Source organism: Pelodiscus sinensis, chromosome 6 (assembly GCF_049634645.1).
Source record: "Pelodiscus sinensis isolate JC-2024 chromosome 6, ASM4963464v1, whole genome shotgun sequence".
Lineage (NCBI taxonomy): Eukaryota > Metazoa > Chordata > Testudines > Trionychidae > Pelodiscus > Pelodiscus sinensis.
In genome coordinates, this window is record NC_134716.1 from 97,668,195 (window position 1) to 97,689,322 (window position 21,128).

The window sequence follows — 21,128 nt, forward strand, 5'->3', positions numbered from 1 at the left end:
CCCTTCATTCAGTCATAAAAATGTGGCTTACTAGAAAAGGAAAAATCAAAAGTCTAAAGGCACAAAGTCGCATAGCTGCTCTAGTAGGAGTTTGTAAACAGAGATGTAAATTTAGGAAATCCAAATGTAGGAGAATAAAAAGGCATCTGAAGCAGGCTTTTACCTAGCCAGCTTCCTTAAAGACCCAAAGGGTTTTGAGGTCTACAAAGTATGCACTAAAATACCATACTTCAAAAAGCAATAAGGCAAAGAGTATAATCATTATTTCAAAAAAGTTACAATGGTAGTGTAGGCATAAACAGTATAACTTAGTTACAATGTGTGGTACTGTTTCTATTACACAGCCATATTAACCTTTTCCTTCCTTAGAGATTCAGCTGGGACTCCAGATGAACACAAAATCATTCTTGAACCACCAACAGTTGGCAACAGCAATTTTTACTCTGCTGCTTAAATCACTCACATACTGTGAACAGTCCACAATTCAAAGTTAGGAGATTAAACATTGTCATACTTGTGCAGGGCTTCTTCTAATTTTTGTGTCACTTTTTGGAAAAAAAGTATTTGCTGTTTTAAGAAATGTTGCATTTGTGACTTAAAATCCCTCACCCTAATTTGGTGGAAATGATGTATTTCTGCCAAGGTGGCAAAAGAAATAATGTTACAGCGATCCTGAATACCATCTGCCTTCTGGACTTCCATCTTCCCTTCTTCCACATGCCTCTTACTCTCCTTTACTTTGGTAAGGGCTCCTGTAGAAAGAACAAAAAAGGAATATAGAACTAAACAGAGTGCCTCCAAATGTAGCTATTGCACTTTACCAAAATGTTCAGATTCTATGGCATATTAAAAATCTCCTCATTCTCTGTTGATACACAGATGCAGATGTGTACTTACATCTGCAGTGTAGTTATTACCTATCTTTCAGGCATTTTATGCTTCTAGAGACTTGTGTTTAAGATAACTAATCAGTTTTAAGTTATAAGGATACGTAGCTGAAAACACAGTAACATCTGTGCCATATACACACACAGACTCTCAAAAATATGTAGACAAACTAAAGAATGCAATGATGTAGCAGGATTTAATAAGGAAGATTTATAATTATGTTACTAGCAGCCAAGAAGACAGGGACAATTTAAAATTCCTTTCAGAAATAAATACTTCCAGCTGTGAATCATATGACCCAAAAAATAGTAACATCTGGGACATATAGAAACTCTGAGACAGAAAAATAAAATGCAATGAGACAGTAAAAGGACATGCAGTGCAAACATCTGTGGCTGTGAACAGAGGGGGGAAAAGAGAATATAATTCTCAAAATACAACAAAGGAACCCCTTGTGAACAATGTTCACAGAACAAAAATAAGATTTTTTTTCTTTTACATTATCACATTATAAATGCCTTTGGGTACACAAGATATAAAAATAATGCATCATTCACCTGCATGGTAAAACAATATAGCAGGGGTGGGGAACCTCAGAGCAGATGCAAGCCCGGCTTGCCTGGATCCAGCCTGAAGCTGTGCCCTCTCTGCCCCACCCCCAGGCTCTGCTGGGGGAGGGAATGTGGGGGTAGGGGGCGTCTTTCTCCTCTGTTGGGGGCCACATCAGTGGAGTGTTTTGGTTTTTTGTTTATCTTCTCACTTGAGTTCAGCCTCCAAGTGATTTTTCTGTGGGTCAGTGACCCCTGACCCGAAAAAGCCCCTCCCCCCCCCCCCCCCCCCCCCCCAGAATATAGCAACACCACAAACTGTTCAGGGTCAAGGGATCAATCACAAATGAGTGGCTATACCTCTCCTCCAAAAGACAGCACTTGAAGCAGCAGTGAACATCTTCTGACAGCATGATGGAGCTTTGGTTCACTACCAACTTAGAGGAAAGGAAACTTACTAATAAATCTTCAACACTGGTATTCCTAAGCTCTCACACCAAACTCTGGTTATAAGAGCTGACAAAGTCACACACTGAAGTCCTCTGACCATAATATTTCTGTCTTACATTAACAACTGAGCTGTGATTATTTAAATGTTTTCCCATTTCAGTGTCGAGTAAGATGTATTTCAACATGAGCTAGAGATAAGTGACAAAATAAAACTTGTATCAGAGGGGTAGCCATGTTAGTCTGAATTGCAAAAACAATGAGAAGTTTTGTGGCACCTTATAGACTAACAGATTTATTGGAGCATGAGCTTTCGTGAGCAAAGACCCACTTTACCAGATGCACGCAGAAGAAATTCCAGAGGCAGGCATAAATATACATGCATAAGAAAAGAGTTCCAATCAAGAGTAAGGTTAGAGATAATGAGGTCAATTCAGTCAGGGAGGATGAGGCCCCATTCTAGCAGCTGATGTGAAGGTATGAACACCAAGGAAGGAGAAACTGCTTTTGTAGTCAACTACAAAAGCAGTTTCTCCTCCCTTGGTGGGAGGTGGGGTGCAGGAATGGGCTGGGGGTCTTGGTAAGAGGTGGTATGCAGAAGCAGACAGGGTGGGGGATCTAGACAAGAGGTGAGATGCAGAAGAGGGTGCAAAGTCTGGGCATGAGGGAGGGTCTCACTGGGAGAGGGTTTGTGTGAGGGCGATGGGGATTCAGGGTCTGGCATGAAAGGTATGGGGGGGGGGGGTCCTTACCTGGTGCTGGGCGCCCTGCTGCTCCCATTGGCTGTGATTCTGGCAAAAGGGAAAAGTGGGGAAATTCTCCAGGTGAGCAGTTTCTTGTACTGCTGTTCCCCCAGCCAAGGGAGTCAGATTTGGCCCATGAGACCTGTGGCTCTCCTCCCCAACTGCCACAATGGGAAGCCCCGGTGCTGGCTTTCCAACCAAATGGGGGGGGAGCTCCCCGCTGCGGGATTTGGGGGGACGGGGATGAGCCACTGGCTCTTAATACATTTAAAAAGCAGAGGTGCAGCATCTGGAACTAGCACAAGTTGGGAATAAGCTGATTCTTGGCTCATGCCCAGTGCCCCCTACAGAGATGGTACTGGAGGGAACTGGCTTTTAAGCTGACTCCCCACCCCCCCCCAGCACTGGCTCCTGCTCCCCACCCTTGCTGCCTCTGCTAGATAGAGGCAGCAAAGGGGGGAGAAGCAACTATTCAACGGACTAGTCAACTATCCGATAAGCTTTTGCTTATCAGCTAGTCGACTAGTCGCTTACATCCCTATATACAAGGCTGCAAAAAAATAAAAATAAAAAAATAAAAAATGCAATTTGAAACAGTTTCACACTTTTTCTTACTTAGGATCCAAACCCTCAGAGTATTATACTGCAATGCATGGCCTTTAGAGTTCTGAAAAGGTAAACACTTGGTAGCCCATGAGTGCATATGTGAAGCTTGATTTACCTTTCACTCTGGGAGGGACAACTGAACTTTTATGTGAGGTATTCATCCCAATCACTAGAAGAAACTGAGAGCAGAAACAACCTCTCAGCAAAAGGGGATAACAAACTAACTTTAAACTGCCTGCTCATTCCCAGCAGAACTACTGGCATCTACGTATGAAGTTTCTTCAGTAACAGCAGCCATGGTATCCACCCAAAATTCAGACCATTTTTTATCATAAGGGATATAAAACCTCTATTGCATTGACAAATGCACAGCTTTCTTAGTGAACATAAGGTCCTAAGCAAGCCATTATGGCAGAAATGAAGACATTAAACAAATATAGTAATTCTAGTCCTGATTGTTGCAAAGAAAACCCACTGAAATAGACTAATAAATCCAACCACTATTTTCTTCCTTAATCTAGAGGGATCCCGTTACTTTGTGGTACAGTCATTTGGCTTTGCTTTATAGCCAGCCATGGTTTCAAGACCTTCTCACCTCACAGTGTCCTACAGCCCAGGCTCCAGCATGAGCCCAGATGTCAATTAAACAGCCTGAGTCAGCAGGCATAGGCTAGCAATGGGTGTTTAACTGCAGTGTATACATACCCAAAGAGAAGGAAGCAATTTGTTTTCGGTAACATGGGGAGGAAAGTGACTTACTTCCTTCAACTAGCCAACAAAATGCATACACCCAGACTTTTTAAACTGAATATAAGAGGAATTCTGGCTTTCAGAAAAGTAAAATGGTTTGCACTGCAAAAGACAGTTTTAGGAGGGTTACAAGTGCTTGCAAAATATCTGGCAAACACTAGTTAAACAAAAACAAATAAGCCATCCACATCAAAACTTTGCACTCCTAAAGTGAAAGGGCTAAGGATGTACTGATAATTTAAATTAACACTTTGATTCACTACTGAATGATCAGATTAGGCAGGGGAGTGCTTACATGTGGTGCATTTCCAGTTACAACTGGTTTGATGTTCACAGGAAACTGCTACCCATATTAAAGTGAAAACGGTTAATAAAATCAGCTTCACGCCTACATCCAGTACTGAGACCATGCAAATAATAAAAGATGATTGACAGAGAGGTTTAAAAGTTCTATGGTTTCTAATCTTTTTTTTTTCCAGGCTTACTGGTTAAATTAAATTTATATGTAGTCAGCTAATGATGTAGAGCGCAGATGGTGTTAAATGACAGTCTTTTAAAAAAAGCCCAATGTAAATAAAAATTGTACATGTGACTGTAATCCTGTGTTTCCCACACTCCCACTCTTCAAATGTCACTTGACTTTATAGGATGTAAGCTCTTTGGGGCAAAGGAGGTATCTTTATCATCTCTAAATCAATGGACTTTGAATCACAAACTCCCCAGCCAGCCCTTCATGGCTTCAGTGGCTGGGAACAGCAGGGCCCGGGAGCCCAAGGCCCATTTAAAATGCTGGGTCTCAGAGCAACTGCTCCTTTTGTTTCTCCCTACCTCCGGTTTGTTAGCACTGCCACAGTAGCTCTGCTGGACCCAACTGGCAGGGCTACAAATGGAGGAGAATGGAGCAATGACATTAAAAGTAATGCCACAATAGAGCTTTAAGGAAGGTCCCCATAAAGAGCTGCTGTGGCAGCATTTTAACATTGGCCATATATGGACTGGTACCTGTGGCCAGTATTTACTGGTATGCCGTATCAGGCCACTTTCATCTCTGCACCTGTGTTTTTAGTCCAGTGCAACATTAACTGGACCACATTTTAGATGGCAGCGTGCTAATGGTACAACAAAAGCTCCATATAGTTGATACTGCTTCTGTTCCAATGAGAGGCAACCTGGGATAGTGAGTAGGCCACGTGAGTTCAGGGGACTGCAAGATTGTTATAACCAAGACAGTTCCCGGGGTAGGGTAGTTTTGCTAAATGCACTTGTGTATCTAGAATTTGTGGGGTATGCCAATTGAACCATACCAGCACTTCAACTGGATGCAGAAGGAGTGCACGGCTTTCACACAGTTGTGTGCCAATCAGCATGTACCTCTCTTCACGTGCCCTTGTTTCAAGAATGTCACTTTTGTAATACTGGTAGAAAAAAAAAACTATGTGGACAAAAACTAACAGAATCTGGCAACTGTGTGCATGGGCAAAAGTAAACAAAATGTCTCGTGGACCACACAGTACCCCAATGGGCTGCAGGTTGATCATCACTGTTCTTTTCATTTTACACTGATGTTCCTGTACAGGTTGAACCTCTCTAGTTTGGGCACCCTTGGAATCTGAATGGTGCAAAACCATGGGAGGTCAATGTTGTCTAGCAGCATTACCAACACTTGCAATGCTTACAGGGCTCTTAGAATAGCAATAGAAATGTAGCAGTGTTAGTCTGGGGTAGCTGAAGCAAAATGCAGGACAATGTAGCACTTTAAAGACTAACAAGATGGTTTATTAGATGATGAGCTTTCGTGGGCCAGATCCACTTCCTCAGATCAAATAGTGGAAGAAAATAGTCACGACCATATATACCAAAGGATACAATTAAAAAAAATGAACACATATGAAAAGGACAAATCACATTTCAGAATGGGGGTGGGGTGGGAGGAAGGAAGGTAAGTGTCTGTGAATTGATGATATTAGAGGTGGGAGAGTGGATGTCTTTGAGCTAATGGTATTAGAGGTGATAATTGGGGAAGCTATCTTGGTAATGGGTAAGATAGTTTGAGTATTTGTTCATTTCTTCCCGGAGAGTGTCGAATTTTAACATGAATGACAGTTCAGAGGATTCCCTTTCAAGTGCAGATGTAAAAGGTCTTTGTAGCAGAATGCAGGTGGTTAAGTCATTGAGCAAGTGTCCTTTCTGGTTAAAATGGCAAGAAACTGTTTTTTCTTTGTGATCTTGTCTGATATCTGTTTTGTGGGCATTGGTCCTTTGGCGAAGTGTCTGAGAATGTTTGTCCAATGTACATAGCAGACGACACTTTCGGCACATGATAGCATAAATTATATTTCTGGATGCGCAGGAATATGTGTTCTTGATCTTATAACTCACTTGTTAGTCCAATAATGTATCAGCAGAATGAATATGTGGACAAAGCTGGTACCAGGGTTGGTATTAGTGTGGTAGGTCCTGTGGTTGTTGGTAAGAATCATCTTGAGGTTAGGTGGTTGTCTATAGGAGACTATGGGTCTTCTCCCAGAGCCTCTTGGAGTATGGTATCCTGTTCCAGTATAGGCTGTAGTTTACTGATAAGTGTTTGGACAGGTTTAAGTTGGGGGTTGTAGGTGATGACAAGTGGGCTCCTTAGAAGACATTTAGGGGATGAATTAGAGCTAATAACTTCACAGAACACTAAGAACCAAGACTAGTGGTTGTAAACAAACTCTATGGGAGCATGGTTAACTTGGCCACACCCAAGATAAATGGACATCTGACTAACTAAAATCATGCCAGACCACAGATGTTACTGGACCAGAGAGGTTGAACCTGTACTGAGTTTCCTCCTGAAGTAAGTACCAGAGCTCACTAGTGGCACTGTTTAAGGCTATTTCCTTTGTCCATTTCTAAGATTGGTTGCACTTTCAAGGACCTGAATGCTGTTTTAGACTGTGTCCTGACACCATTTCATACAATGACCTTTATTTTCAAAAATGATTGAAGATTTTTGGTGCCCCGTTTTTTGAGTATACAACTTGAGACACTATATCAGGCTTACATTTCAGCAACGTTCTGCAACCACATTCTGAAAATCTGGCTACTATAAACTGTCTCAAATTAGGCAGTCAAATCCACTAATCACTCTTGAAAATATAAGCCACTATGTCTTGCAGAAGCTCTAGAATGGCTTTAAGACATAATCTGGCCTACAATATCTATATACAAATTCATAATCCTGAGGCAGCACATGAACAGATTGATGGTCTCTTAAATTCCAGGATATAGTTCTTAGCTTCTCATGTATTTTGTGGCATGAGGGCTTTGTGTTTGATGGTGTCTAGGAATCCACACTATGTAACTGATTATACTGGCATTGACCGCTTTTTTAGGATTAATTGCCCTGACAAGGACCCTACCATGTTTCATAACCATGAAAACCCCTCCCCTCTGAAATCTAGCCATTGAAGGAGAGGAATGTGCAGAGCTGGAGGCACCCCAGTTGGGGGCTCCCAGCTGCTGGTCTCCAAGCTGGGGAGAGACAAGTACAGCTTGTATGGCCAACTGGACAGCCAACTCTTGGGGAAAGGGAGGGAGATCAGACCCACTTCTGGGTATCTCCTCCTGCTACAGGAAGCTGGACAGCAGCCCTTGAGCTTCTGCAGCCGCAGGAGATTTATGAAGGTGTGTCTGATCTCCCATGTGCTCCTGGGAGCACCCTAGCTAGAGATTCATAGCTGCTACTCCTTTCCCTCCCCAGTCTGGGTGGAACCTGCAGCAAGGAGTCCCTGGCTAGAATGCTCCCAGCATGGGGGAAGGGGAGACCCACCGCCACCTCCAGAAACCTCCTGCAGCACAAGTTCTGAAGGCAGTGCAAAAGTGAAGGTGGCAATTCTGTGACCCGCCCCCCCGCCCGCTTTGCAACCTTCACAACTCCTTTTTGGGTTGGAACACCCCTGGTTACAACACAATGAAACTTCAGATATAAACAAGAAATTGATTATTATTCAAATCCTGTGACTGTGAAACTGACCAGACTAGACTTCGAATTTGGTAGAGGCTATGAGAAATCTGTGTTCTTACAGGATCTGAAATTGCAATTGTGTTACTAGGCTCCCCTCCTCTCCCCCCCCGCCCCCCCCCCCCCCCCCCCCCGTCCCCGCCACCTCTGGAAAGAGTTCTGATCGCTACTTAGAATTGTAAGGTCTCCAGGGAAGAGACCATTATTCTGTTCTGTACGGTGCCTTATTCAATAGGATTCCAGAAAATGACCGGGATCCCTAGATGCTATGATAATACAAATAATGCACAGGTACTACCAGAAGGGATAGGCAGAGATCCTTTCTGTTAAAGCAGCGGTTTTCAAACTTTTTGGCTCATGGACCATCTGGCTCAATGCAAATCTTTCCGTGGACCACCATTTGCTACTGGAAACTAATTGTTAATTACATAATTACGCCCAAGCCATTTTGCTAGTGCTGCAGCTAAGGAGAACGGTTTAATTTAAACAGATTAACATGAGAAAGTTAAAACACTTTATATAAAATGAAGTTTGATAAATTAAGTAAAATATTAATTTATATCCAACACAAAATGTTCCCACATTTTCTTTATTTATGGCAGATGTGGGGAACCTTTTTTGGGTTGGGGCTACTGACCCACAGAAAAATCAGTTGGGGACCACACAAGTGAGAAGCAAAGAAACTCCTCCAAAAAACCCCAACCCTCACTGATGTGGCCCTCAACTGAGACACTTCACTCTTCAGGTGCTCCAGCCCCACGGGGCAAGAGGAAGGAACAGGGAGGAATGACATTCATGGCTTCCCATAGTCCAGATTTCCTTTTCTGGGGTTCCAGAGTTGTTAGACTTTTGTGGACAACCTAAGGCTCTGGGGTGGGGACAAATGAGGGGTTCAGTTGCAGGACAGGACTGCTAGCGAGTGGGTAGAGATACAGGTGCAGGATCTTGGTGGAAGGTGGCGTGCAGGAGGGGTGAGTGTGTGAGGTCTGGGTGGGAGGTGGGATGCAGAAGCAGACTGGGATAAGGGTGTCTGGCAGCGGGGAGGCGCAGGAGTAAGGGAGGATGCAGAGCAGGCAGGAGATAGGGTGTCTGGCCGGGGGGGGGGGGGGGGGGGGGGGGGGGGGGGGGCGGGGGGGGGGGTGGGGGGGGGGGAAGGGAGGATGCAGCATGTGGGCAGGAGGGAGGGTGCAGGAGCAAGGGAGTGTGTAGGACCAAGCTGCAGGTATGGGGTCTTGGTGGGGGGACAGAGGGTGAGTGAGGGGAGATTAGGTTGCAGGGGTCTGGGCATGGAAGGGGTGCTTACTTGCCTTTGCACTGCCAATGCTCCCAAGTACCACCCCAACCTCTCCCATTGGCAGGAAATGAGAAGCATCGGTCATAGTGTCTGGACAGCACGTCTATGCGCTGCCATTCTCCCAGCAGGGTGGGGTGGGAGCTCAGCCCTCCACCACCACCCCCTGCACCCGCAGCAGGAAGCCTGAACTGCCGCTCGAGCCTTGCAGTTGCCACGCAGCCCAGCTCTCCCCCTTCAGCCACTTCTCCAGCAGGTTGCCCAGCACCAAGCTGATCTGGGAGCTGGCAGGGCTGGGCATGCCAGTGGTGGAGCAGCGGTACCAATGGCAGCGGCCACAGTTGCTGGGGTTCGCTCAGTGGCAGCAGTGGGTGTGGCCACAGCGTAGGGTCACTGGCTCGCACGGCAGCCGCTGGCACAGGAGCAGCTGAGCAATGCCAGCAGGCAGCAGCAAGCAGGGTTGCCAGGCACCTTGCTCATCCCTTCGGGGCTGCCAGGGCGTCAGGGCACCAGGCGCAGTGCATTCTCGTGCAAGCTAAGTGCCAGGCTCTTGGCCAGCTCCTCAGGCAAGCCATAAAGGCGGCAGTGCTGTAGGCTTCCAGGGCCTTGTCCATGCGGCCAGAGTGGGCCAGCTTGGCCTGCTGCGAACTGCAGATCTCGACCACCAGCTTGAAGTTGCCACCACGAAAGGCCTCCTCAGCCACCTGCAGCATCTTGGCACAGGGCTCCGCGCTTGGCTCCATGCTGCTGTCTGAGCTGCCCCAGCCCTTACACCATGCCACACTGGTGCTCCAGCCTGTGGATGCATAGCGACAGCAAGGCTTGAGCCACAGCACAGGCACCATACTTTCAGGGATGGGGGGGAAGGAAGGGTAAGCTGCCCTCGAGTCGCAGACCATCTGGGAGGCAGCCACTGACCACTACTGGTTCGCAGACCACACTTGGAGAACCACTGTGGATGGCCTAAAAAGAACACTATCTAGATTACAGCAGCACAGATGTACTGATGGAGCTGTGCAGTTGTAAGACCACTTGTGCAGCTGGTCTACGAGAACAGGAGAGTTCTCCTAGCGAGACAGCATTGTGCCCAGTATCACTTATGCCAACAAAACTGTCGTTCAGGGGTGGGATTGTTTTTCCCATCCTTGAGTGACTTAAGTTTTGACAAAATAGGAGGTAGTGTAAGCATGGCGTTAGTCTCCTTTAACTATAACTTCTTTCCTCGAGCTCTGAGTGCTACGGTATCTCAGAGGGTATGTCTACACTACCACCCTAGTTGGAACTAGGGTGGTAATGTAGGCAACCGGAGTTGCAAATGAAGCCCAGGATTTGAATTTCCCGGGCTTCATTTGCATAAAGCCGGGTGCCGCCATTTTTAAATGTCTGCTAGTGCGGACTCCATGCCGCGCGGCTACACGCGGCACAGACTAGGTAGTTCGGACTAGGCTTCCTAGTCCGAACTACCGTTACTCCTCGTTTCACGAGGAGTAACGGTAGTTCAGACTAGGAACCCTAGTCCGTGCCGCGTGTAGCCGTGCGGCACGGAGTCCGCACTAGTGGACATTTAAAAATGGCGGCGCCCGGCTTTATGCAAATGAAGCCCGGGAAATTCAAATCCCGGGCTTCATTTGCAACTCCGGTTGCCTACATTACCACCCTAGAACTAGGGTGGTAGTGTAGACATACCCAGAGGGATTAGCACCTTTTCAGACAGCAGGAAACAACCCTAAAACCACAGCTCTAATGTAGCAAATAGGTAAAGACAAACAAGTAATTCAATGGATTAAAATATTTTCTGAGTCTTTGTAATAGGAAGATCTTGAATAGGCTGCAGAGACAGACCAAAACTAGTTATTGTTTATGAGGAGGGGCACAACCCTACTACCAGGTTTCAGTTTAACGCCAATCCAGTCTGAAACGGCATTGTAATGACTATCAAACTTGGTATAAAAGGAAAATTTAAAAAACAACGAATAGTCTAGCAGCACCTTAAAGACTAACACAACACGTAGATGGTATCATGAGCTTTCATAGGTACAAAACAATTTTTCAAGTGCTGCTTGACTATTCACTGTTTAAGTTTTTCCAGTTACAGACTAACTCGGCTACCCATCTGAAGCTTTTGGTATAAAGGGACATTCTCCAGTACAATAACAACTAAATGGTACCAACTATTCACATAATTTAATGCTCATAACAGTACTACTGTGCTTCAAACCTTGTTCTGGGGGAAATCACATCTAGGGGTGAGAACAGTTCAGACTGCCATGGCAGAAAAAAAATGTTGCACTACTATGAAGTACACACCTGACTAGAATGAGGACTGATAACACCAACTTTTTTCATGATATGCTACTGATACAGCCCACAGATAACAACTGTCATTAATAGTGTGGGCAGAATTTGAATGAGTGAAAGGCTCTGTACTCCTCTACAGGGATGTAAGCAACTAGTCGACAAGTACCTTGGCTAGTCACTTCCCCCCCGCCATTGCTGCCTATCAGAGGCAGCAAAGGGGAGGGGGAGCAGGAGCCAGTGCTGGGGGGAGCCAGTTCTCCCTCTCCCCCCAGCACTGTCTCTGTGGGGGGCAGAGGAGGTTACGGGGACCAGGTGTGAACTGTGAATCAGCTGATTCCTGGCATGGGCCCAATCCGAAACTCAGTGCCTCTGCTTTTTAAATGTATTAAGAGACAGTAAGCTCTTAATACATTGAAAAATCAGAAATGCAGTTGGGGGGGGGGGGGGGGTTTGCGGAGACCTGACTAATTCTCAGCTCAGTCAGGAAATCCCGCTGTGCACCAGTCATCAGCTGGCCCGGGTCCCACCTGCTGCACTTCAGCCTTTTACATATATTAAGAACCTGCCAGCTTTTAATACACTTAAGAAGCAGAGCAGCAATGGGTTCAGCTCCCTGGGCTGGGAGCTAACCCCACTGCGGCTACCCCACTTATTGACTAATTGACCAGTCAATGGAAGATCCATGGCAAGTCGATTAGTTGATTAAATTTAACATCCCTACTCCTGTATCAATCACCTTATCTTTGAATGCAATATCAACTAATTTTTAAAAAGTATGGTATTAACTAAATAGATATACAAGCAACTGAACACATTTAATTATTTATTTATGGCCATTTGGTTGGTAAGGCTAATATGTTGGGTGCCAAGTCACATTTAACTGAATCTTTTGTTTATTAGCAGTCCTAATACTTGACATTTGGAGGTTTCTTATTAATAAGGTTTACACCTTAGGATTATCAAATCCTGCTGTCTTTTATGGACAAAAGTTTTCCAGCCCTTAATTGAAGGGGATCATACTGATCCTTGAACTATATTCTCCTTCATAGGTCAAATAGGTTACAAAAGCAGTTTTAGGCAGTGTGAACAAACACTACATTTCCTTTCTTTCTATGTATCTCCAATGTCAAAGTGCTACTTGTTCTCCAGTTGTTCATAGAGGCTGAACTCCCAAGATAAAAGCTATGGGATAAAACACTTGAAAAATAACTAAAATTAGGAGAATACTGATAGTTAAGATAAAAAACATAAAACCTGCTATGTACTTACAACAAATCAGAAGGAAAATTCTAATACAGGCAGTCCCCGGGTTACGTACAAGATAGGGACTGTAGGTTTGTTCTTAAGTTGAATCTGTAAGTCGGAACTGGCGTCCAGATTCAGTCGTTGCTGAAACTGACCGCCAGTTCTGACTTACATACAGATTCAACTTAAGAACCCCAAGTCAGCTGCTGCTGAAACTGATCAGAGGCTGATTCCAGGAAGCTCGGGGCAGAGCAACTGTGCCTCGGGCTTCCTGTAGTCAGCCTGGTCAGTTTCAGCAACGGCTGACTTGGGGACGCCTGGGGCAGAGCAGCTGGGGTGCTGCTGGGTTGCTCCAGTAGCGCCGCTCCTCGGCGCTACTGGACCAAACCAGCAGCACCCCAGCTGCTCTGCCCCAGGCGTCCTGATTCAGCCGCTGCTGAAACTGACCAGCAGCGGCTGAATCAGGATGCCTGGGGCAGAGCAGCTGGGGTGCTGCCGGGTTGGTCCAGTAGTGCCTACAGCGGCACTGCGGGACCAACCGGCAGCGCCCCAGCTGCTCTGCCCCAGGGTCCACAACAAAAGCCTGGTCTGCTGGGGGGGGGGGCACACTAGCTGCGCCCCCCCCCCTCCCCCTCCCAGCAGACCAGGGAGCAAAGCCGCAGCAGCGGGATGCCTCGCCTCTGAGGCTTTGCTCTGGCGCGGGACCCGCTTTGCTCCCGGTGCCCCTGGTCTGCTGGAGACGGTCCCCAGCAGACCAGGGGCACTGCAAGCAAGCCCGCTGGGGCTGCGGCTTTGCTCCCGATGCCCCTGGTCAGCCAGAGACGGTCCCCAGCAGACCAGGGGCACCGGGAGCAGCTTTTCTCGCCCCGGAGGTCGAGGTGGCTGACCGCTGCCTGTGAGCTCCGGGGGGCGAGAAAGCCCCGTTCGTAAGTGCGGATCCGACATAAGTCAGATCCGCGTAAGTCGGGGACTGCCTGTAAAGTATCAGAGACCAAATTTTGACTACAATAATTCACTCATTATGTACAAGTTTATACAAGAACCAATATTACAGTTATAAAAAGCTCCAGATTCTCCAAGGAGACAATTTATTTTAAATATTTAGAATGCAGGGGAGTTATCAGGAAGGCGAAAGCACAATTCAAATTGCAGCTAGCAAGGGATGTGAAGGGTAACAAGAAAGGTTTCTACAGGCATGTTAGCAATAAGAGGGTGATCAAAGAGGGTGAGGATGAGGGAGGTAACCTAGTGACAGATGATGTGGGAAAAGCTGAAGTACTCAATGTTTTCTTTGCCTCGGTCTTCATGGACAAGGTCAGCTCCCAGACAAATGCACTAGGCAACGCAGTATGGGAAGGAGGTGGACAACCCTTGGTGGGGAAAGAGCAAGTTAGAAACTATTTAGAAAAGCTAAACATACACAAATCCATGGGCCCAGATTTAATGCATCTGAGGTTACTGAGGGAGTTGGCAAATGTCATTGCGTGTGGAGCCTTTGGACATTATCTTTGACAACTCGTAGAGATTGGGAGAGATCCTGGATGATTGGAAAAAGGCAAATGTAGTGCCGATCTTTAAAAAAGGGAAGAAGGACAATCCAGGGAACTACAGACTGGTCAGCCTTACCTCAGTCTGTGGAAAAATCATGGAGGGAAGCCTCAAGGAGTCCATTTTGAAGCACTTGGAAGAGGGGAAAGTGATCAGGAATAGTCAAGATGGATTCATGAAGGGCAAGTCAGGCCTGACCAATCTGATTAGTTTCTATGATGATGTAACTGGCTCTGTGGAGATGGGAAAGTCAGTGGATGTGATAGACCTTGACTTTAGCAAGGCTTTTTATACAGTCTCCCACAATATTCTTGCCAGCAAGTTAAGGGAGTATGGATTGGATAAATGGACTGTAAGATGGACAGAAAGCTGGCTAGACTGTCGGGCCCAATGGGTAGTGATCAACGGCTCGATGTCAGGTTGGTGATCGGTTTCTAGCAGAGTGCCCCAGGATCTGTTCTTGGACCAGTTTTGTTCAACATCTTTATTAATGACCTGGATGAGGGGATGGACTGCACCCTCAGCAAGTTTGCAGATGATACTAAGCTAGGGGGAAGAGGTAGATACGCTGGAAGGCAGGGATAGGGTCCAGAATGACCTAGACAGCTTAGAGGATTGGGCCAAAAGAAATCTGATGAGGTTCAACGAAGACAAATGTAGACTCCTGCACTTGGGATGGAAGAATCCCAAGCATTGTTACAGGCTGGGGGGTGCATTAGGAGGAGCATTGTCAGTAGATCCAGAGAAGTGATTATTCCCCTTTATTCAGCTCTAGTGAGGCCACATCTGGAGTACTGTGTCCAGTTCTGGGTCCCCGTACCCCACTATAGAAAGGATGTGGATGCATTGGAGAGGGTCCAGCAGAGGGAAACCAAAATGATTAGGGGGCCAGAGCGCATGACCTATGAGGAGAGACTGAGGGATTTGGGTCTGTTTAGTCTGCAGAAGCGAAGAGGGAGGGAGGATTTGATAGCAGCCTTCAACTTCCTGAAGGGAGGTTCCAAAGAGGACAGAGAAAGGCTGTTCACAGTAGTGACAGATGGCAAAACAAGGAGCATGGTCTCAAGTTACAGATGAAGAGCTCTAGGTTGGATATTAGGAAAAACTATTTCACTAGGAGGGTAGTGAAGCACTGGAATGGGTTACCTAGGAAGGTAGTGGAGTCTCCATCCCTAGACATTTTTAAATCTTGGCTTGGTTGATTTAGTTGGGATTGGTCCTGCCTTGGGCAGGGGATTGGACTTGATGAACTCCTGATGTCTCTTCCAGTTCTATGATTCTAATTCTGAATACATCATCAACTGGATGGCATTTCTATCCATTTTCAGCCAAAATTTTGATAAGATGTTATGAGAACAAACCAAGTGTTTTCACTAAAACCTATTAGGTAACTTGGTCACAGTAACTAAGGCAGCTTACTATACACGTTGCTGATTGTGAAATAATTGTCAGGAGAGGGATGCACAGGATGCAGGCATGATTAAGTTATTCCTGTAAATAAAAAGAGGAAATGCTGTGAATCTCAAAGGCAGAAAAAATTAAGTATGCCCTCCCTAGCGGAAATCAACATCATGACATTATTATAAATAGGGGCATCAGAACAGAGAGGGCCAGTGAACCACGGCACCACCACTTTTAAAAATGGGAGGGCTATGCCCTCCCATTTCAAGAAACCTCCCACCTCATTTTTATGGACCGTCTGCTGCTCCTGAAGTTACATTTTTTGTACAGAACAAAACAAACATTCATATATTAAAGCCGAACGTCATAATTACAAGGAGCGATTTAAATATGAAGTAAATTCCCTTGTTGTCTACATTCAGCAAGAAGCCAAATATAGAAATTTCTATAATTTAACTAAAAAAAGGGGGGGGGGGGAGTCTTGTGGCACCTTAGACACTAACAGATTTATTGGGGGCATAAGCTTTCATGGGCAACACACACATCATCATGAAAGCTTATGCCCCCAATAAATCTGTTAGTCTCTGAGGTGTCACAATTCTCCTCTTTCCCTCTGTAATTTAACTGTTATAGATAACCAGCCCCTGTTCCCAAATCAAACAATCAAAATTAAACATTATTTTAATTTTTCACATGTGCTCTCCCTAGTCTCAAGTCTGCAATGAGTTCCATGAAGGCAAACTCCAGTGCTTATGAAGAGGCCTAATAAAGAAAAACCTCTATTAAAATAAAAACTAAAGCTTCAGTACATACTTGTTAAACACAGTGTTCTACTGATAAATCTGTATGTTTATTTTTTTTTTAAATCTTATTGATGGTATTTTTTAAAGTTGGTTACTGAATTCCTTTAAAATTCTCCACTTCCAAAACAAAACATACTTTATCAGGATCTAGCTCTTTAACTTACACCAAATATTATAAAGTTAAATCAGAGTAATGCCAACAAGTGGATTTTTCCCAAACAAAAAGATTAGCATACATTTTCTCCTCTTCAAAACTTTACAGTGAAACAAATCTGATTTGGATGAGTCTTTCCATGTCATAAAAGATACAGTACAACAAAAATTGCTTTTCAACCAAAGCTGGAAGTGTATTACAGTGATGCTGTGAATTCTGGCACCTTAGATTTTCCCAGAAATCTGTGATTCCAACAGTAACATGGACTTTTAAATCAAACCGTGTTTCCTTTGTTTTGAGGTGTTGATCTCAAAAGCAAAAACTTAAAAAGGCATGTCACCTTCCCCTTCACCCACACTGGTAGGTGAAAAATGGGAAAAGCGTGGGAGGGGCAGCTCCTTAAGTCAAACTTCAACTACAACAGAGCTTGGTTTGATCACACCTGATATAGATGACCTTCTGTTGCAGGATAGCTACTTTCCCTCTAATGAATCCAAAGCGCCTTACACAACACCATTCAGAATCACCATCACATCTCAGGGTAAAAGCAGTAGCTAGGATGACAACAGTGAACAGAACCCTCAGATTGCAAAAGGAAGAATAAGAAATTTTAACTAAGAATACTGCAGCAAACTATTACACTCACAAGTGTTATAGACCCTCAGATTATGGTTACACAGCTTTTAGCCATGTGCTGTCACTAAAAGTCAGGCAGCGTAACTGCTGTTTGTTGGTACTTGTGCTGACAAAATACTTCCACTCCCTATACTCCTATCCAGAATGCGCTGTTCACAATGGCACTTGCTGGAGCAAAACTTTTGTCTTTCAGGGTGGCTGTTTATTAGCACCTTTGAACAACAAGTTGCTCAGCTGCTACTGTAGACATAGCAACACTGTAGTTCAGACATTTACTACAGGGATCAAAGTGTTTTTTCCATCCTTGTAGTAAACTGACTCCCTCAAGAGGCAGTAGATAGGCTGACATAGAGCTCTCTATACATCAGGGGTGGGGAACCTTTTTTGGGTCGGGGGCCACTAACCCACAGAAAAATGAGTTGGGACCCAAGTGAGAAGTGCAGAAAAAAACCCTGATGTGGGCACTGACTGAGAAGGAGCAAGACACTCTCCACATTCCCCTCCCACACCAGAACCTAGGGAGGCCCAATCTAGCAGATTGTGTGTTTTCCAGTCCTATGGGGAGGCTGGAATGCCAGCAAGGGCTCCTCAGTGCCGGCGGGAAGGCATGAGCCTTGGGGGATGGATCTACGCAAGCTAGGGGCCTTAAGTTCTCCATCCCTGCTATTGAGCTCTGGGGAAAGGGGATTGATGTAACTAAGTCTACCTACTTTTAGGTGCAGGCCAGGCCTCAGGGTCCTGCCACAGCAGAAAAGACACGAGCCGCTTTCAATATCTAATTCCAAATTTTACACTGTAAAATGCACGTAATACAAGGTTATGGTCTGACACGTCAAGCAATTCATTCTTGCTCTGAGAATCAGTTCCCCCATATGAAAATGGGACCGATATTTCTAAATGGGTGCTTGTAAATACTGATTGTAAAATGCTTTGACTGATAGGATGAAAGGAATTATAACTGCAGCATTATGTTCTCAGATGACTTCAGATTAAATCTTTAAAAAAATCAGACTGTTTTAAGATATTAATTATACTAACAGATGCTTTTACATCACTTCATTCATAGAAACCAACCTTCCAACATATCTCTAGCATAGGCAGGTATTAATTCTCATTTTATAGACAAAGATGACTATTTTAGGCCTAATCCTGAAGTATGGGCCTGTGACATGGAATTAAACTTTTGTACTACTGCATTTAAGCTCAATGGCAGTTCTGCCTCAATGAGTAAATACATTAGTCTTTAACCACAAAACAGTGGCTGAACTAGGATTAGCACTTAGCATTCCTGGTTTCTACATCTGCACTCAGACTACAGAGCAACAGAGACTGAACAGAACAACAGACACGGGGATGTTACCTTTCTGGACGTGAATGATGTCTGGGAAGTTGGCCAGATGCCCCTGATATAGTGCTAACAAATCCATCACGGGGTCAAGGTCCTGTCGGGGCTGCTCTGCAAAAAATTCCCCAATGGCATCGTAGGCTTCCCCGGTGAAGGCAAGGGCCTGGTTGAGATTGGCAGAAAATGCCTGCTGGTCCAGCTCAAAGGCCTGGCTGAGACCCTTGAAGGAGTGCCCCACCTTCTGGTATTCCTTCTTGAACCCAGTGACCTGCTTACGGGCAAATTCATTGGCGGTGTGGGTGAGCTGCATGGTGCTCTCATCCATCTTCTTGGTGAAGCTCTTGAAGCCATCCACTTGGCTCTCCACCTCCTGTAGATCCAAGGCAGCACCAGGACCAGAGGGGATGCTGATGGTCAGGAAGAAATTGGCTCCCACCATCTCATCCTTCTCGGCCTTGCGCTTGCCCTGCTTCCAGGCCTTTTCGTCAGTGCTGGGGCAGGTGAGAAAGTGTCGGAAGGCATCGCACTGAGCTAGCACCGGGTGGCTGCACATGTGGTCCATCCACCAAGCCAGGCCCTTGCGACGTTTGGAGATAAAGTCCTCCTCGAAGCGGCCTGTGGCCTGTTTCTCGGGCAGGTGGGGCACAGAGATGACAGGGAACTTCTCCGCCAGGCGCCCGTAGAGCCAGTCAAAGTGCTTGTAGCGGCGGTGCACCTGCTGCCCCGTGTGGCTGGGTACCAGCTTGTAGGCAATGTAGCTCTTCATGCCCTTGAACTTGGTCTGCTTGGTGGGGTCCTCGATGGAGCACTGGAAGGGGTAGGGGTTCTCCTGCCACTCGGGGCCCCGGGGGCCCAGCACCACACACAACTTGTCTCCGTCCTTCACAAAGCCGGAGGCCTCGCCCAGCACGAAGGCTTCCCCTCCGGACTTGACGAAGGTGGAGAAGCGGTTGAGGTTGCGGCTCACAGTGGCCGAGCTCTTGGCCCCGCCGCCGGGGTGGTGGGGCCCGGGCTGCTGGCTGCTGCGGGAGCCCAGCGAGAGGTCCGAGCGGGTGGAGAGGCGGTACCGGCCCGAGGAGGGGCCGCTGCCTCCCGCCGCCTCCCAATCCGGGTAGGAGCTGCCCAGCACGCCCGGCTCGTCCGCCACAGTGGAGCTGTCGTCCCAGTCATCGTCCCAGTCCTCGTCGCTGCCCTGGCTGGGCTGGTAGGAGCCGCCGTAGGGCGGGAAGGGGGGCGGCAGTGGGAAGGGCTCGGCCGCCGCCGGAGGGGGGAGCTGCTGTACCGGGGGGTTGAAGGCAGGCGGCGGCGCCAGGGGCTCGAAGCCGCCGGGGGGCAGGTTGGCGTAGCGGGCAGGGGCGGGCGGCTCCGCGGCCGGAGCCCGGATCACCTGCACGTAGGAGGCCGGGAAGAGGCCGCGGTCGCCGCGGCTGTTGATCCCCTCGAGCCAGCCCTCGATGTCCTGCTCGCTGCAGAGACTCAGCACCTCGTGCTCCCGCAGCGAGATCTCCCCCGGGTTCTCCGACCTGAAGTCATAGAGCGCCCGGGCCCGCAGCGCCATGGCCCCGTCGGGCAGGGGCACGGGCCGGACCCGCCACGGAGCCGCCCTCCCCTCCCGGGCAGCTCGGCCCCGTGTTGCCTGCGGCGCCGCCTCCTCCCGCCCCGAGCCGCCGCCGCCCCGGCTCTCGCTGCTCCCCCGACCGGTGGGGCGGGCGGCTGCGCTCCCAGCGGCCTCTGCCCGCCTCGGCTGGAAGCCGCCCGCCCGCCCGCGGGACCTGGCAGCGCGGCTGCGGCTCGCTCCGCTGAGAGCGGCGGCGGCGGCTCCGAGTCCCCGCTTCACCCCGGCGGGGAGCAGGGGGGCCGGGCACTGTCCCACGTAACCAGTTTCGCTAATCCAGAGCCGAGAGGCAGGGCCGAGGAGCCGAACGCAGAGCGGCCGCCCCCATCGATGGGCCGCTTCCCTTCCCCGCCTGCCCCCTGCTGTCCGGCCGGCCGGGCGGCGACTGGGGCAGCGAGTTGCCTGGGGCAGCTGCGACACGCGCCTTTCCAGCCATGGGCAGCGGCACAGCGTTCGGGTCCTTGCACCTGCGTTTGGCAGCCCGCGTTGTGTTGATTCGCGTGTTACATCACTAGACGAAATAACAAATATAGCAACCGGCGCCCATCCCTGTCCCCGGGCCTCTTCCCTCCATCCCTCCACTACGCTGGGCAAACGAAGAGGACAGCGCTGCCCCGTTTATTCCCTCCAGACGTTAGAACCCCTATTCTCTGATCTAGGACTGAGGAGTTCCTACAAACAAAAAGTTCGTGAAACTGACCATCGCCAGATTACTGTAGGTACGGACAGGGAATGCGGTGTGGTGGTGTCTTTCATTGCTGTCTTCTCTTTCAGAGCTATCCAGTGTGACTTTCAGTGTACCAGAAT

At 47.5% G+C, this 21,128-nt stretch overlaps 1 protein-coding gene across 3 annotated transcripts; it reads right to left on the bottom strand.

The window, feature by feature from the left end:
• Positions 1 to 239: 239 nt before the first annotated feature.
• On the bottom strand, positions 240 to 20,665 carry SNX18 (sorting nexin 18). Of its 3 annotated transcripts, none has more exons than XM_006139570.4 (2): positions 18,722 to 20,647; positions 240 to 752 (listed from the first exon to the last, which is right to left on the bottom strand). In XM_006139570.4, exons 1-2 carry the CDS (start codon positions 20,262 to 20,264, stop codon positions 499 to 501), a joined length of 1,797 nt encoding a protein of 598 aa, XP_006139632.2. In that variant the 5' UTR covers positions 20,265 to 20,647; the 3' UTR covers positions 240 to 498. The 3 variants fall into 3 exon arrangements, with proteins under 3 accessions (XP_006139632.2, XP_075788583.1, XP_075788584.1); XM_075932468.1 differs by lacking the exon at positions 240 to 752 and adding an exon at positions 9,140 to 10,072 and having other exon boundaries at positions 18,722 to 20,665; XM_075932469.1 differs by lacking the exon at positions 240 to 752 and adding an exon at positions 13,714 to 15,858 and having other exon boundaries at positions 18,722 to 20,653.
• Positions 20,666 to 21,128: the final 463 nt, after the last annotated feature.

Coding starts and splice junctions, on each gene's coding strand:
- SNX18 (XM_075932468.1), bottom strand. CDS start 20,264: ATGGCGCTGCGGGCCCGGGCGCTCTATGACTTCAGGTCGGAGAACCCG. Junction 10,073..18,721: donor CATCATTCACGTCCAGAAAG/GTAACATCCCCG, acceptor ATGCATCCACAG/GCTGGAGCACCAGTGTGGCA.